At 40.8% G+C, this 17992-nt stretch overlaps 1 protein-coding gene across 1 annotated transcript in view; it reads left to right on the forward strand.

Annotated features, from left to right (window-relative positions):
- LAMA1 (laminin subunit alpha 1) overlaps positions 1-17992 on the forward strand; it is a 227636-nt gene that overhangs the window by 142341 nt on the left and 67303 nt on the right. Inside the window, exons 34-40 of the mRNA XM_077492481.1 lie at positions 8587-8685; positions 9113-9224; positions 10334-10484; positions 12465-12675; positions 14140-14256; positions 14346-14509; positions 17014-17152. Coding sequence (XP_077348607.1) covers positions 8587-8685; positions 9113-9224; positions 10334-10484; positions 12465-12675; positions 14140-14256; positions 14346-14509; positions 17014-17152 — 993 coding nt within the window. The remainder of the gene's footprint in view (positions 1-8586; positions 8686-9112; positions 9225-10333; positions 10485-12464; positions 12676-14139; positions 14257-14345; positions 14510-17013; positions 17153-17992) is intronic.

Here is a 17992-nt window from a genome sequence, read left to right on the forward strand (position 1 = left end):
ATTGTGTGTACCAGCTGGAGACATGGAGTGCCCCATTTGGACAGATTCTACCCCCATTGTCACCATGACAGAATATGATGTGAAGTCTTCAAATAAGGACACCTATTTAAGAGGGCAATTTTTAAGTTCCTAATTTCTTCCTGCTTCCTCCAGGACAGAAGATTCAGGGAAGCTTTACCCGGTAGGACAGATACAGCAACATAATAACCCAATGGGGCTGTTAACCCTTCCCTACTCAATCCAAAGCAGAAAAGAATGTTTTGGCTACACATACATTTTCAACGATAACTAATAAAGTTGTAATACATATCTAACTTTGATGTCCAAGGAGATTACATTACATCGTAATGACTGCAAAGATGCACGGTACAACAAAGTCATAGTTGTGAAGCACATTTCATCCTTAGGATTTTCTATAGACACATATGGATCATATAGACATTTTGATACTGCCAATTAGCATTTAGTGTTGGAAAACATTTGGAAACAGCTACAGCAGCAGAGGTGCTTTCTCACATACATTTAACCACTGTAATACCAGACACTTTCCCCCCTTCCTGTACAGATTAATTTTCAGCTTTCAACACTGTCAAACTTTGAATGACAATTGCGCAGTCATGCTACACTGTACCCACATTTTTTGTCATTTTCTTTCCACAAATAGAGCTTTCTTTTGGTGGTATTTTAAAATTTTGTAAATAAGTAAGTTTTCTCCTTCACTGATGGGCACTGATGAGGCTACACTGACGGGCACAGATAAGGCAGCACTGATGGGCACCGATGAGGTGGCACTGATGAGGTGGCACTGATGGGCACTGATGATGAGCACTACTATGCAGCATTGATGGACACCAATAGGTGGCACTGGTATGCGGCACTGATGGGACTCATAGGTGGCACTGATAGGCGGCACTGATGGGCACTGAAAGGCTGCACTGATGGGTACTTATGGGTGGCACTGATGGGCACTGATAGGTGGGCACTGATGGGCATGTATGGGCACTAATAGGTGGCACTGATGGACACTGATGGGTGGCACTGATGGACACTGATAGATCTCACTAATGGGCATTACTGATAAGAAGGTGCTGGCAGGCATTAATGATGGGCACTGACTGGCACAATTTGTGGGCACTGATTGGCATTGATTTTGGGCACAGATTGGCATCCCTGTTGGCCATGGGTGGCATACCTGGTGGTCATCAGTGGTGGCAAACCCTGGTGGTCGTGGTGGCATCCCTGGTGGTCTGAAGTGAGCATCCCTGAGAAAAAGCCGATACACGGCTTTTCCTGTTTACACTGTGATCAGCCATGACTGAACATGGCTAATCACAAGGTAAAGAGCCTCCCTTAGAGGCTCTTACCAAGATCGGTGCTGCGGTTGTTAGACTGACATGCCCAGCACCAATCGCTGCGCAGATCTCCAGTCAGGAAAAGAGAAACACTGCCTGGCCATCATTCTGCTATAGGTTGGGCAGGAAGTGGTTGAGAGATAACATTAAAAATAATATAGTTAGAGGACCAGTCCACAAAAAATGATATTTTATATTTATTTATATTTTATTTTGGTAGACACGAGAGATACACCAGTTAACATTTCCTCGTCTCATGGTGGACTCTATTTGCTAGATATCTGTACTGGAGTTCCTGGGTTTGCACATCTGTTGTGCATATACTAAGTCTTATGCAGAATGCAGAAAAATGAACATGAACACACTAAGGTGGGGAAGATCAGCCAAAATGCACAGGTGGACAGGAATAGAGCCAGCAATTATGGAAGGGAAATCTCCCTCTTGGGGTATCCGACACATATTGAAGTGGAATTAAACTTTTCTATTGTTTTCAGCCAAGGAAGCTGCCATCTTGGCTTCTGTATCATCTTCAGCTGCCAGGGTGCTGCACATGTGATCAGTTATGACACCAGACATTTGATAATTTGACAGTTTAGTTAAGAGCAAAAACCAATGTGACAGTTAAATTCCCAGCCTGTGCCGGGAATGTAACTGTTTTTCTGAAACTGTTAAATTGATGGGTTTAATTCCATTTAAAAAAAAATATCAAATAAAGTTTGAAATACACTCAAACTAGGTAATATTTGAAAAATATTTGAAAAGGCCAGGAGCTGGCACAGCCCATCATGCTTAATGACAATTTATGCCTTATAAGATAATGGTGGAGGAAGCGATAGTGGAAAAGTGAACTTTGATAAAAGAAGAAAATATAAAAAAAAGCCTATGAGAATCTCTGAAAGTGAGTACAATGGAGGAGATCAGAAGAATAGATGCAGATTGAGCTTAGATGGTGTCTGGAAATGAGAAAGAAACATGGGTTAGGGCTCATTCTCTGATCTGAGCCATTGTCTGCTGCATGTGAATCCAGGCACTGTGTGTTCGGATCTGTGCATCCTCTCTTACTCGCTGTCAAATTTTGACATAGGACTGTGGAGCCGCTGTGTCTGCATCCATTTCTATGGGCTATCTGCAGGCAGCTCCGAGATGGATTCACACACAGCAGACAATGGCTCAAATTGATAGTTAGTGTCTGATCACCCATCTGAATGAGCTCTTTGACTTAAAGTAATCTTGGTGGGTGGCCGTGAGGAGCTGACATGGAGAAGCAGCACTTGAAGAGGAAGAAGAGGTGAACTATTGTGTCGGCAGTCTGGTCATTGTTAGACCATAGAGCAGGGCCGTCTTTACTATTGATTGGACCCTGGGCAAAACTTTTCTTGGGGGCCCCCCATGCAGTTTTCGCTCTCCACCTGCTCTGAGACATACAATAAATAGCAGCTAGACTCAAAATCAGTTTACTGAATCAGATCAGGCAGCTATTGTGATTGGTTGCCAGATCTTACACTGTATCATTACCGCTCTCTGACTGGTTGCTAGAGGTTACAGCACACATTACAGATCACTGGTTAGTTGCTAGAGGTTACAGCACATGATTTCTGCTTGTTGATTGGCTGCTAGAGATTGCTGTGGATTTGACCTCAGGGGAGCAAGATATACATATCAATGCTGCCGGCCGCCGTTATTTACATATGAATTCAGGTAATTTACATGTAAACACAGGGTCTGCAGGGTCATCTGTACACAACAAAAGGGCAGAGCTGAGCAGCATAAGTAGCAGCACTTCACACTGAGATATTGGGACACAGCACGGGACTAAAACCTCAAGGGATGAGGGAATTTAAACCAGGACAGTTGACAAGTATGAGGCAGCATCTTTGGGCCCCACAACAATGACAGGGCCCAGGGCAGCTGCCCCATTTGCCCTGCCTTAAAAACGGCCCTGCCATAGAGGACAGTACAATGTTATATCATGACGGCATTCACTAATATTTTAAATGTGATGCATGTGAGGCAATACACTTGAGCTCTATAAAGTTTGAATGTGTTAGCCTTCCTATCTATCTCTGTAAATCATCTCAGAAAGGCACTATAGCCTGCTAAAAAAATCTCACTGGAATCACCTAGTCTTTGAATGACGATGCATTTTCTATGCAGTTTACATTAGACTCTATAGAGATGAAAATCACATCGGACCATACCAAACACGCACATGACCCTTTCTAAAAACGCATTGCATTCGGACTGCATATATGTGAACGGCCACCATATAAAGTCATGTTATTTCACTTGTAATGCGATTCAATGCATTCTGGAAGACATATGAAGTCAGATCAGTTTGAACCAGGGCTAGACTTTCAATGTGTTTAGCCCTAGTAGTGCAATAAACATCTAATCATTTTCCTTTTTTTCACTGAAGTTAAATGCTGGCTTAATACTTTGTAGAAAAAAATCTAGTTGCATTATATTTAGCATGTGAAAAGAACTGGCTACAGGAACTTAAAGCAGAGTTCCACCCAAAAATGGAACTTCCGCTTTAAGCAGTCATTTGGCATGTAATTTTTTTTGGGTGGGGGTGGGGGCTTCGTTAGGAGGGGGACTTCCTGTCCCACTTACGCTTTCTGCCCATGGACCGCTAAGGCGACTCCTCCTTTCGCCTTAGGCGGCCCCTCCCTCTAGGCAATCTCCTGGGACATGTGACAGGTCCCAGGAAATCGCCTGTCCACTCCGGGAGTGCATGCGCCATGCGTGCCCAGCCGTGAAGCCAAAAGCTGTCACAGCTGGGTGCCTAGAGTGGCAATTGAGGCGCCGGCAGAGAGGAGGGGGAGAAGAGCGACGCACCCTTTGGCTGTATTACTGAACCGTGGAACAGGTAAGTATCTGTTTATTAAAAGTCAGCAAATACAATTTTTGTAGCTGCTGACTTTTAATAAACATAAAAAGCCTGGAACTCCACTTTAAAGTGAAACTTCAGTCATTTTTTCATCTTTCCATCTATTAAATCTTCTGCCCTTTTTGTTTTAACTTTGGATAGTAAATAAATACCTTATACAGCCCACTTCCTGTTTCTTGTCTGGTCATTAGCCTAGGCTTATGACATCATTCACAGCTTTCTCTCTTACAGTCGTGAGAGTTTGGCAGGAAGCGAGGGGGGAGGGTGAGCCATAAGAGGGGCAATGAGAGATGCAGAACTGGAGGTGTGTGTCTGTGTAAATCCAGGAAGTGTACAGGCAACAGCTTCAGCTGCCCACAGTTTAAATGGTTGCAGCCAAACTCAGTGAAGGAAAATTTCTGCAGCATATTTGGCAAATACAGAATCACAGTATATATAAAATAATATGCAAAGTGATTGAAAAGGAAGCTTCAGAATGGCAAAGATGTTTTTATTACAAATTATGTGAGCAGACTGCAGGTCCTCTCTAATATATTTTCATAGCTAAAGGTCTTCAGCCTCACATACAGCAATGTATCTAAAAAAAAAAAGTGCCTGTACATTCATTCTGTGCAATTTTTTAATCATTTAAAAAGTAAATATCACTTTTAGACACTAGATGGTGCTAAGTATAATTTCCTATGATATGTAAAACCTTCTGGTGGCAATAGGAGGTATTTTCCATCCTAAAATAGCCCAATAACATTTATTTTTTGACAATTCGCACAGAAATAATGTACATGTCTTTCACTGGGGGACTTGCCATGCAAATATCTTATAAATTCACCCACGGTGTAAAAAAACAAATGCTTTTTAGCAGCTTTTGTAATAAGTAACACAATTCTTCCCAGCTTGTCAGTGTTTGGGTTAAAGTCTTAATCTACTGCTAAATGCAATGTGATGATAACTGTTTTGAGCGGCAGAACAAAGTGTACAGAGCCCTTGTTCCTAAAAAAAAAAAAAAAAAAATTCCGAGATTGAAATACCAAGTACTAAAACCAGTGATTTTCACTGCAGTAGCAGCACGAGTTTACAAATGTTTTCTACATTGTTTCTGTCTGCTCTATAATACCGCGACGGTAATCATTCCATTAGCCCGGCTGCACCAAACTGCTAAAAGCTTATCAGTGATTGGCTGCTGTGAATTACTGCACCCGCCAGCTCACTGATCCCCAACATACAAAAAATAAATAAATAAAAATAAAAGTTAATTATTTTCTTTTCTGCTTAGTCTTTGTTTTCTCTGTATCACAAAAAATATTGATATCCCCCTCAATCACCTTTGTGAGAAATGTAATTAAGGCTCATAGGAGAGCGGCGGATGATAATGTCCAGACGGAGAAAAGTAGAGGAAATTTAATTTGTAATATTTATGATGGCACAGGCACTGCTTAAATTGGATTTGCAAAGAGGAAGCAGTTAAGAGCTCAATATGCTACATTTTAATCAAGTCTTATTTCAGAGTGTCTATGTGTGAGACCGACCTGAGGGTGCAAGGAAATATCATTTTAATATGCGCTCTGATTTGTTTTAGGATAAAAAACGCCATTTAAAGGATCAACATGAGAATTGTTTTGAATAGGAATTGTTGTTAACATTATAATGAACATAAGATAGGTTTAAGAGATTGTAAGAAGCAGTTATGAGAGAATTTCATTTTGTCTGTTCTAACAATGCTTACTCCTTTAGGGCATAGACACATAAGCTACATAAGTGGTTACAGCAGAACATTGAATCACACCAGGGTTCAGCAACAGCTTCATAGAGTCTATGGCACTTAATAATACCGTTGCTTTGCAGAGCTTAGACATTATTTTCTGTTGTAAAACAGAATTACTAGAGGCATTGTTTGATGGTAGTTTATAAGTATTTTATATAGTAAAATAATTATACCATTCCAAAAAAAGCAGTATGGTAACATTATGTTGAAAATTCTATTACATTCATAGCTATGATGAAGGCCAGGTATTAGAAAAATATAATATTATAATATTTGTCAGATGACAAATGCCTAAAGCCCCATACACACTATCGGTTTTTCTGCTGAGTTTTTCCTTTAGATTTACCAAAACCATATACTATAAGGTCAAACCTTAGGAGTTTCAATTTGTATGCAATCAGGCAGGCCCTTGCACTACATGGTTTTGGTAAACCTGAAGGAAAAACTCAGCAGAAAAACGTATAGCGTGTATGGGGCTTTAGAACTATTTGGCCTCTAAAGACAATTACACTTTTTAGAATTCCCTCCAGCCTCCTACTGTGATCCAGTGGCGGCAGGTGCTCAAATTTTTTGGGGGAGGCGCAAACAAACTGAAAAATTCTGAAAAAAAACCATGAATTGCAACCTCACTATATGATCAATCACAGCCACTGTGCCCATCAATTGCCACCACTGTGCCATCAATCGCAGCCACTGTGCCCATCAATTACCATCACTCTGCCATCAAATGCAGCCACTGTACCATCAAATGCAGCCACTATGCCCCATAAAATGCAGCCACTGTGCTCATCAATTGCCACCACTGTGCCCATCAATTGCCACCACTGTGCCCATCAATTGCAACCACTGTGCCAATCAATTGCCGCCACCGAGCCCATCAATTGCTCCCACTGTGTCCCATCAAACGCAGCCACTGTGCCATATCAAATGCTGCCAGTGTGCAGGCCCGCCGTCTGCATTTACCTGTCTCAGTGGCACAGCTCCTCAATGTTTTCTCCTGTCCTCTCTTCCCGTCCTCTGTTATGATTGGATGCCTGGTGTCCAATCACAGCGCCTGTCATTTCAGTCAATCAGGTGACAGGTAACAGATCCGAGCACCTGACTGGCGGAGAGGCGGTTTAGTGTTAGGAAAGCAAATATTCATTCGCTTTTCTAACACAGCCGAGTGACCTGCATGCGCCCAGCATGTCGCTCGCAGGTCACCTTTTTTGACGCCTATTAGAGCCTATGGCTCTAATCAAGTGCTTCAAAAACACCCCTCGCCACTGTAATTCAGGGGCCCTGTGCCCGAAAAGGGGCCAGCGCATGAATGTTTCTATTGGTGATAGAGGGGTGGCAGGAGAGAGGGGGTGGCGCCCGTGTTCCCTTATGGACGCACCGCCACTGCTGTGATCTAACTGAGTACCCCCCCACCCTGGGGCATACTCTGTGATGGCAGTGGCATCCCATGGTGTTTACAAACTATGTGCCCTCTTCTATCCCCCAAGACCTCCCACTCTCTAGCTTTCTTGTCTGCTCCTTTCCCATCCTGTGGGGCTCTCTACCTCAATCTGTCTAGCTGTATCCTTCTCTGGCCACTTTAGGCAATCCCTGAAAACTCATCTCTTTAGGGAAGCATATCCTACTACCAACTAACAACTGAACCTTTATTTCATCAGCTCATCCCTCTCAGGTATTACATTTTGCACCAAATGCTCCACCCTATTAGATTGAAAGCTCTTATGAGCAGGGCCTCTTGTACTTTATTGTATTTTAACTGTACTGTCTCCTTTTATATTGTAGAGCACTGCACAAACTGTGGGCGTTATAATAAATTAATAAAAACAAATCTTATTTCAAAGTGTCGAAAGTATTGCCTCCAGTATTGGCCCCATCAGTTACTCCCCAGGGACCTGAATAGGGCCACTCTCCTAAAGTGGAGGCACTATGACTTCATCTCTATTCACTTCTCTGGGGAGTTAAGCTGGCCATGCACCAGTATAATTTTGTTCAAAATTTTTAGATTTAAGAATGTACGGTATGTTTAATTTTTTGATCGTTAGTGGAGTCAAATCAGCTTCATTTTTGACCATAGCGATTAGAAAATTCAAAGGATGGAATATGTTTCTTGAGTGAACAAATTATTGACAATGAATGTGGTTTTATTTTTGGAAATTACATTCGCTCCAAAATCAAATGTTAAAAGCAAATTAAATTTTGAAGTGCTTTTGAACAACATTAATCAGGTGAATGAATGTATCTGGCATTTTTATATGAACGTTTGAAAATCTGCTAGTGTATGGCCTATGCAAGAGGTGAGTATACACTGCGTCGGGTTGAGTTTAGGGCTATGGAGGGGAGGCTAAGGGATTTTCTACAAAATCTACTTTAAGCTGCATCTGCAAGTAACAGGCATGAGTGCAGCTTAGTAGATGGTGTTACAGTAAGGATTGCTTTTCGAATGAAATCCCCAATGTGCACAGTGGTCTCCCTCCACCTTGGTGCCCATGTGCACTGTACACATTGGCAAGGTTTGAGATGGCAAAAATACAAAATAAACATCTGTCAAATGAATTCTAATACGTGTTCTATGATCTATGTCATAGGAATCTGTGTTTACAATGTCCAACAAGACTCAGAACCTGGACCAAACAGTGATGCACTTGAATGCAGTATCTGCAGACACAGTCCTGCTACATAACAGAGTAAGTAACTGTATACTATTCTTTATAGCAGATCAAGGAACCTGGATGAGTCAAACTGTGAGTCCATCCTAGCATACAGAAGAGCAATGATTTTCAGAACTTGTCGGAATTGTAGAGTTTGTTGTCCTGCCGATGGTCCCATCTATTTGTGTAGATTAAAAGACTAAAGGATAAACTGCTTTTTATTCAATCACTATCATTTATGCCTGTTTAAAGTAATTGCAATATTATTAATATGTGAATCATAACGGGGGGGGGGGGGTTACTTTTATTATGGAGGCTGTCATTTTGTATTAGCCTTCAACACTGACATAGATCCAGAACTTAATTTTCTCATTTTCACAGATGACTTGAATAATCAATGGTAGTGTGAATGCACACCTTCCCAAACTATTCTAAAGCTAAACTCTACATTTGTGTTTGAAAGTTGTCACAGGTGAAGGAGCATGGTTTCATTGTGCAGAATTCCACCATCAACACCCTGAACAAAAGCCAGGAACTAATGGGATTTATTGACAAAATGCAAACTACAATTAAAGGTAAAGTTCATTCCAGTGATTGTGCAAAAATCCTGTTGTTGTTAGTGGCATTTGTTATATTTTCTCACCATTGATGACTATGAATCACCAACTAACCATGGTTAGCATTTTCCACAGCGGCATATTTGTCCTATGACAGATTTCTGTTAAAGTGGTTCATCTAAAGCCTGAGTATTCTCACCTCACTAACTATCCCTCCAAAACATTTACCTGAGGCTGCCAGCGAGCCAGCATTGTACCAGCTTCAGGTATTCTCTCCCCTCTCTTCCTCCTTTCACAAGGACTTGGGCAACAGCGGGAGCTATTGATTCTTGCAGCTGTTGAACAAATGATGTGGGGGGGGGGGGGGGCAGGGCCAAGCCAAGCTGTGTGTGTCAATGGTCACATGGCCCAGCTCAGGAGCAAGCCCACAGTTGTAACTCCATAGCAATTGGCTTGCTATGGGGGCACACAGAAAGGAGGAGGGACCTGGAGCTTCAGTGGAGGTCAGGCCACTCTGTGCAAAACCATTGCACAGAGCAGGTAAGTATAACATGTTTGTTATTTGAATTAAAAAAATAATTCAGCCTTTACATTTACTAAAGAATAAATGTTATAACCTTAATGCATTCTATGTATTAAGGTTAAAAAAAATGCGCCCCCCCTTATACTTTCCTGAGCCCATTCTTGATCCAGCGCTGTGCATGAGAGCTCTTGGCTCTCTCCCTCCTTACTGGGCAGATTGATAGCAGCGGGAGCCATTGGCTACTGCTGCCGTCAATCAAATCTATGACGAGGGGGCAAGGCCCAGCCACCTTGTCTTTGTTAATAGACTTAGACAGGGTGGCTTGGAAGCGAGCCCGCATGAGCACCCCATATAAACGTTTTATGGGGGCACTTGCAGAAGAGGAGGAGCCAGGAGTGTCCTCAGAAGAAGAGGATCGGGCTGCGCTGTGCAAAACCATTGCACAGAGCATGTAGGTATAACATGTTTTTTATTTAAAAAAACGAAAAAGAAAAAAAGCAAAGCTTTAGTATTACTTTAAGCAGTAAAAATCTATTGTGCATAATATTATATGACATATTACTGGATGTACAGGATTAATGATATATGGTTTGTATTTTTTCAGTACTTATAGAAGTGGCAGAAAGTCTGAACGAGACACTGGGCAGTGATGCCCAGCTGCCACTAAATTACCAGGAAGATGTTTCATCCAAGCTGGAACATATAAGCACAAGAAGCTTTAGTGATCACGACCAGAATGCTGTAGAAAATGCTAAGTAAGGATTTTTATACTGGTTTTGTTATTGTATATTGTAGCACATGATATTATGTGCAATACGGCACTAATCGTCATTATTGTATGAGCACATGCAACATAGCTTATTTACTGCAAACATGGGCATGTCCAGGAAAATGAACAAAACAAACAATAGGTCAGACATCATTTAAAATCCAGAGAATAATAACATTTACATAAACAAGTCTACACACAATAAGACTAGTAGAAAAGCTCAAAAAACGAAGGGGTAAAACCTGTTGATAAAATGTATGTCAAGGCAAAATCAAAAAAGAAAGTACATCTCTCTGCCACAAGTATGTTTTCCTATGTTATTTTCTCTTTAACTCCTTGTCTTCCAAGGTATGTTTATAAACGTCCTGGTATTCAAAGGAGTTAAAAGAAGCGTATGGTAAATTAACTTGGTATTTTTTTTTCATCCAGAGACCAGAATTCATGTAAAAATGAGAAGGTGAACCCCCTGACCCCCACCACCACCACCAGTGCCACCCGCCATGGTTTGCGGTCTGTCCCATTCCTGTCTAAAGCCTGGGTCCACAGTCCACCTGATCTCAGGATGCCAAGCAGGAAGAGCTTGCAGAAGATCCATTCCCTCATCATCTCTACAATTCATGAACCTGGAAGGGCTCTGCTCTGAGCGTTTCTGGGTGCAGAGCTGTAAAGCTCCCAGCTTAAAAGCAATGTAAACAGCTGATCAAGCACAGGCCTATGCTTGATTGGCTGGAGGTGAGGGATAGGGAAGACATTAGGGATCCAATAGAACCCTGATGTCTCTATAAAAAGAAACTGTCACCGGTCAATACTAACACATAGGAAGCTTTTTAGCACCCTTGTGATGGCAATAAAGTTAAATAAAAAAAGCTTAAAAAGGTAAATTATAATAAAATAAATAAAAATATTGAGAACTATTTTAAATCAACCCCCTCATCCCACACATATACTAAAAGCCCCCATCATCACAGCTGATCAAGCACAGTTCTGTGCTTGATTGGCTGGAGGTGAGGGACAGGGGAGACAATAGGGGTCCAATAGAACCCTGATGTCTCTATAAAAAGAAACTGTCACCGGTCAATACTATCACATAGGAGGCTTTCTAGCTCCCTTGTGATGGCAAAAAAGTTAAATAAAAAAAGCTTAAAAATGTGAATTATAATAAAATAAATAAAAATATTGAGAACTATTTTAAAACAACCCCCTCATCCCACACATATACTAAAAGCAAATGTGCTTGTGCATGTAAAGAGCAATTGAGTCTCACATGTTAGGTATCCCAGTGAATGAGGCCATAATTCATGGTTAACTCTAGTGACCTGTAATTGTTTTTGAAATGTTGTTCAAGGACAGGAAGTATCATACTCGCCATTCTGTGGAAATTTGAAGGGTTAACATTATTTGGTATATATTTACTTGACACAACCCCATCTTTTATATTTTCCCCAAAAAATTGGTATCCTGTTAGAGCCTCTGCTTTCAGAAAATATATAATTGTTTTGGGGCTTAAAGTTATTTTTTTGTGGAAAAATACAATTGTAATAAATAAAAAATGATCCCTGTAGAAAAGTGGCTAAAGACCCAGCAAGTACAAAAAAATATCTGTTGATCTGTGAAAAATGCAGATCAACAGCAATCCCTCTCCTCGTATTCACAGCATTTGGTGTAGCTGTTTTGTAGTCCAAGATAGGACCTGGGAGGGCTGATAAGACTTCTTAAGGTGGCGCAGGAATTATGCAGAGGGCAAAAGACAGATTTGAATGTCTGACAAGGATGAGAGGTGTTTTTTCACTTATCTAACAGATAAATCAAAATGCTTTCAATGCATTTAACAGACCAAACAATTTACACTTTCTTGTATGCTTGTTTTTATGGGGTAATAGTCTTTGTGCAATACATATTTGATACTGCAGCATATGCAATGTCCATATCACATTATCATGGAATATAATGTCTCTTTCTGTAACAGGACTTCAGAGCTCCTACTGTCCAGAGTTCAGAAGGAATTTGAGAAGCCACACGAGGACTTGGCAAAGTTGAAGAAAAGCCTTGAGAATTCACTTGCTCAGCACACCAGCAAATTACTTGCAGCCAAAGACTTCATATATGAATCTGCTTCAAACACCAATAATACCAACAACCTACTGGTTATTATCCAAAACAATATAGAAGACTTCAGTGTAAGTTTTATCTATTATGTAAAAATATATATATATATATATATATATATATATATATATATATATATATATATATATATATATATATATATGTATATACAGTATGTTGACCTAACTGGGATAGGAAAGATAGATTTATGGACGACCTATTGGTTTCTAGGTTAGCATATTATGCTTCACTTGATGAATTCCAAAATGTGAATGTGTGTACTCAGTGACAGCACAAGGGAACTAAATCTGCAAGCACACCCGTGGATCCCAGCCACTTTGTTCACAGGACTGTAAAACTTATTACAGAGCCACTGGCTCAGTCCTTTTTACACTGTATTTATAAATTAGAAAAAAATGTGTAAATCCATGTGGGTGATATCTGTCATACATTTGTACACATACCAAAAGAGATTAAACAATCAAAGCTGGATTCCCATCAGTGGAGTCTGTAGGCACAAAGCCTTTGGTTGCCAATGCAAATCCCTTGCTACAACCTCTTTTACTTAATTTTATAATTTATTAGTCCTTACTATGAGTGCATGAAGTTATTTTTAAAGGGAAAACACCACCTTTAGATACAAACCTTTATGTTTATGGCTTTTATGGTAATCCAGACCTGCACGGATAGTAAAGTTGACTATAAAGGTAAAAGGGTGGCTTCAATGCATAAGGAAAATTGCAGACATGGAGGACCTAGTCCACCAAGCTAGAGAGACCCGACAACATTCCAAAAAACCTGGGGCTGCTGGCTACACTTTCCAGAATCTGTAGAATTCTGAAACCTCCTAAACGTACCACAAAAGCTGGACCTGGGGACACCCACAAGACGTCAGGTGACTTCATCTGACATATAGGTGCATGCTAACACGTCACCCCTCCCCACCTCCCCCGCCCCTTACCCTCCCCTCCCCTGAACAGAGACTACAGCTTCCCAGGAGGAGCTAGAACCAAACCAAACAAAAAAACACACTACTGTAGTACCATATGGGAACTATCCCTGGAAGAACGTCCCAGATGAGGAATTCTCATACATGTAAGTTACCAGTAGAGTAGAGTGACTCACTTAAACTTCCCAGAGAACCGGCATGATGGACAGACAAGTACCAGCTCTAAGAGCCCCCACCCACTCACAGTTTGGTCCCAACAGGGGTGTTTGGATGCCATGGCAGCATGCCCAGTTAATCTGTAATTACATCACAGATTCCCTCATTTGTATCACCCCAGACCTTTCCTGCTTTGACCCTTAAGGTTCTGCAAATATATACACTGTTCTGTTGAGTTACATATTGCTTACGATATCTATGTCTCATGTGTATTTACATCTTGTTTTTTTTCATGACTTGTCACTGCTTCTCTGTTTTTTCTTGTAAATTTGAAAATATTTATTAAAACATTGAAACAAAAAATATTCTGAGTGATGAATAAGTCACAAACAAGAATATGATAGGACTCACTGTGGAAATAATTTTGTAGGTAAAAAAGCTTAATCTCCAGGAAAACAAGAACCGTTCTGTGATGTTGATAGAGGAGGGGCTTGGACTGGTTGATGAGGCAGTGTTACTTGCAGAAGACACTATTAATGCCACATTGGTAAGTGCCAAATTATGAATAAATAGGGATCAAGCAAAGTAACATAGTGAAACATTGCTCTAAAACTGTGTTGCGTATTTTGTGTGTAGGTGTTGGAGATGCACCAAGAAGAGCTCATCATGTGGAATACAAAGCTGAGACATCATGTAGATGAGCTGGTTATGCAGATGTCTAAGCGGGATGCTTTAGACTTGGTGTACAAATCTGAAGCTCATGCTGCTGATCTTCTGAGGCTTTCAGGTTCTCTCAACAGGTAATGACACCTAAACTACTACTAATAAAAAAATCTTAATATAATAACTAGTAGTAGTTGTATCCAATGTGTTATATTCTAATATAGACAAGAGCTGTATTTTGGTTATAGTTACTCTATAGAGTAAAAAAATATATATAACATATTTAACCTTGGCAGTGTATGCATGTACTGGCTAAAGGCTGGAACTAAGGTGTACACACTGGGGGGGGGGATGATTTACTATAGGCAAGTAGAAATTTCACTTTGCAAGGGAATTTTCACCAGAGCTTAGTGAATGTGGTGAAGTTTACTTTGAAAGAATTCCCAATTGCGTGCAAGAGAATTGAAAACAGCATATTTGTTTCCGCATTATTGGATGGTGAAAGTCAGCATAGCTTCAGATAATTCACTAAGCACTGGGGCAAATTCTCTTGCTAAGTGAGCAGCCTATTTGCCTTTATTAATATCATATTACAGGCATAGCCCATTTTTAAGTACACAATGGGGGTTATTTACTAAAGCTGGGAAGTGCAAAATTAAGCACGCTTCTAACCTCAGCTTGTTCCATTAAGCCGTGGTAATAAAACCTGGAAGCTCATTGGTTTCTATGCAGAAGTGAGCCTGATTTTGCACTTTCCAGCTTTAGTAAATTAACCCCATTGTGTACTTAAAAGTGGGGTATGCCTGTACATTAATGTTTTATTTTTATTTTTTTATTACTGTGCTCTGTGGGTGTAATGCTGCACCCATCTACTCCTCCATGATGAATTGTAACTTATGTTCACATCTCTAAATCAGTGATGTTATATTTGGTACCTTTTCCATGCATTAACACAAGGAAGGTGTATTTTGCTGGAAGCCAGTGATACAGCAGTAGGGATTATTATGCAGTGCCTTTCGCAATGCACTATAGGTGTGAATACATACGCCTAGAGTATGGCAACATAGTAAACACCACATAAAGACTTTAAATACTGCTTAAGGTGGGTTCACACATATCCGGTGCGAATCTCACTTTAGTTTCCACAGAAAATTTCCAAAGCAGCTGTTCAGCTGCAATTTAGATGCAGTACAGATGAAAATTTTTATAGCCAGCAGCCACCGGAGTCTTTAACAATAGCTGGTATGTACATTCAGCTGACAGCTGAATGTAAAATAAACATTGCAGACAAAAATAAATTGTGCAAAACAGCGTGGGGGTCCCTTTCAGGTCTGGTACAGATCTTAAGGGAGATCCCACACCAAAAATTGCATGATGGTCTGCGGGCAGGGGATTTATCAGAATTTGGAAGTCCTCTTTAACAAAGAGGCCCTCAGATCTCGCCCCCCGCCCATATGTGAATGGGTATAGGGTACATTGTACCCCTACTCATTCACCAAAAAAAGTGTCAAAAAGAAATAAAAGCATAGAGACAGTTTTTGAGGATTCTTTTATTTAAAAAATAAAAACAATGTCCCCCGGTGTAGATTCAGCATCAATCACAATGAATGCCATCACCGACCTGAAAAAAAAAAGAAAAAAAAAATCTCCCCGCCTCTCGCTGGCTACCGACGTCTGCCCTCTCTGCTGTCTGACATTTCTTAAATAGCTAAGGGGCTGGGTCATCTGGCGACATCCACCGGACGATGACTTCACAAGGGGGCAGTCACCTTGCTAGGTGGCCCCACCCCTTAGCTATTAAAGAACTGTCAGACGGTGGAGTGGGCAGATGGTGGGAGCCAGCGACTGGTGTGGAGCTATTGTGTTTCCCAGGTTGGTTTATCGTAATTGACGCTGGATCTACACAGGGGGGACATTGTTTTTGTTTTTTTTCTCCATAAAGGGTTGTGGGTAAAAGGCCCTTGTCTTCATCAACATGCTGCCCCAAGCACCCCCTCCATGTTGAGGGCATGTGGCCTGGTATGGTTTGATACTTGCTCGTCCTCCCCTTTCCTGGCCTGCCAGGCTGCATGCTCAGATAAGGGTCTGGTATGGATTTTCTGGGGAACCCCACGCCATTTTTTAAATAAATTTTGGCTTGGGGGGTTCCCTTCTGGAATAGATTTGGGGGGGACCCCATAAAATTGTAAAAATAATGTTGTTGTGGGGTTCCCCTTAAAATCCATACCAGACCCAAAGAGCCTGGTATGGATTGGGGGGGGGGGGGGTGCTGTTTTTTTTTTTATTATTGAATTTGTGTTCAAAACTGATTAGATGTTCAATTCAGATGCGTTCCCATAGAAGGCACTAAGCCCGGAATTTGCATCTGAATTGCGCCACAGTGCTCAGAAAATGCACAGGACTATTTTTAAATTCACAGTGAATTTGCACTCCTGATACACCGCATATATGTGAACCAGTTGCATAGAAAGCCGGTTTGGTTCATGTATCATGCAAATCAAATGTGGTTCAAAACAAATACAATTTACATATATGTGAACAGAGCCTTAATGTTTGTTATAGACCTTTCCCTGTATGCGTAGTGCTGTATTCATCTTCTTCTATGTATCATATTTCATGTATTCATGAAAAAATGCTTCAGTTCTCTTTCAGAAGTACATAATACTTCATTAAATGCCACAAATGCCATACAAGCTCACTCTAGCATAAAAAAGATGATTGAGCAAGCTGAAGTCTTGGCTGAGCAGTCAAACCATACTGTCGCAGAGACGCTAAGATTGGTAAGTAGTGCGTGTTTTTAATTTCTTTAGACCTTTAACATCAAGTCCTCATTTTACACCTTAGTGCTGTGGTGCAATAAAACATGTGCATTGCGTTTGTGTTCTGTTAGGGCCACCCATTCTTTTTGAAATTTAAATAAATAAATGCACCACGATGCAGATATTGAAAATTCAAGTTCTACTGTGCATTCCTTCAAACGCATGCAATCTATTTGAAAAATCCACTTTGTTGGCTTGGCGTATACTGTGTACAGATATTTTTTCTAAGGCCTAATACAGAACACTCTCAAAAAGATGTATGTCCACCCTTCTCTAGATCAGTCTCCCATCTCCACCTCCACTAACACACAGACCAGGTGCTGGCCCCGTCCATCACGCATTCCAATGAGCAAAAAGAAATCTGGTTGGCTGTACAACCAGAAAAATCAACTTTATTTCAGCAAGTCCATAAAAACATATCCAAAATATCCCTTAGTGCTTAGTCATTGTTTCCAAAAAGGTATTCCAATTATCAGCAAAGTTGTATAAAACCCTCTGGCTTACTATTGGAGGATTCCAGTGCTAGGAGCTCCCTGACAGAGTTTTTGGCATTGCTCCTACCTACCTGAAGTTTGTTTGACTTTCATCCAGATTCAACCATTTCTGTTCCTCCTTTTATATTTTCTATCAGGTAAAATAATTTTACTTAGACCCCTTTCACACTGGGGTGCTTTTCAGGCATTTTAGCGCTAAAAATAGCGCCTTTAAAGAGGAAGTAAACCCTGATGGGTTTACTTCTTCTTTGTCTCCCTGCAAAGGTAAAGCATAATGTGTCACTTACCTTACACAGGAGCCAGCGAT

This window comes from Lithobates pipiens, unplaced genomic scaffold (assembly GCF_037356315.1).
Source record: "Lithobates pipiens isolate NorthernLeopardFrog02 unplaced genomic scaffold, aLitPip1_a1.2 Scaffold_19, whole genome shotgun sequence".
Taxonomy (NCBI): Eukaryota; Metazoa; Chordata; class Amphibia; order Anura; family Ranidae; genus Lithobates; species Lithobates pipiens.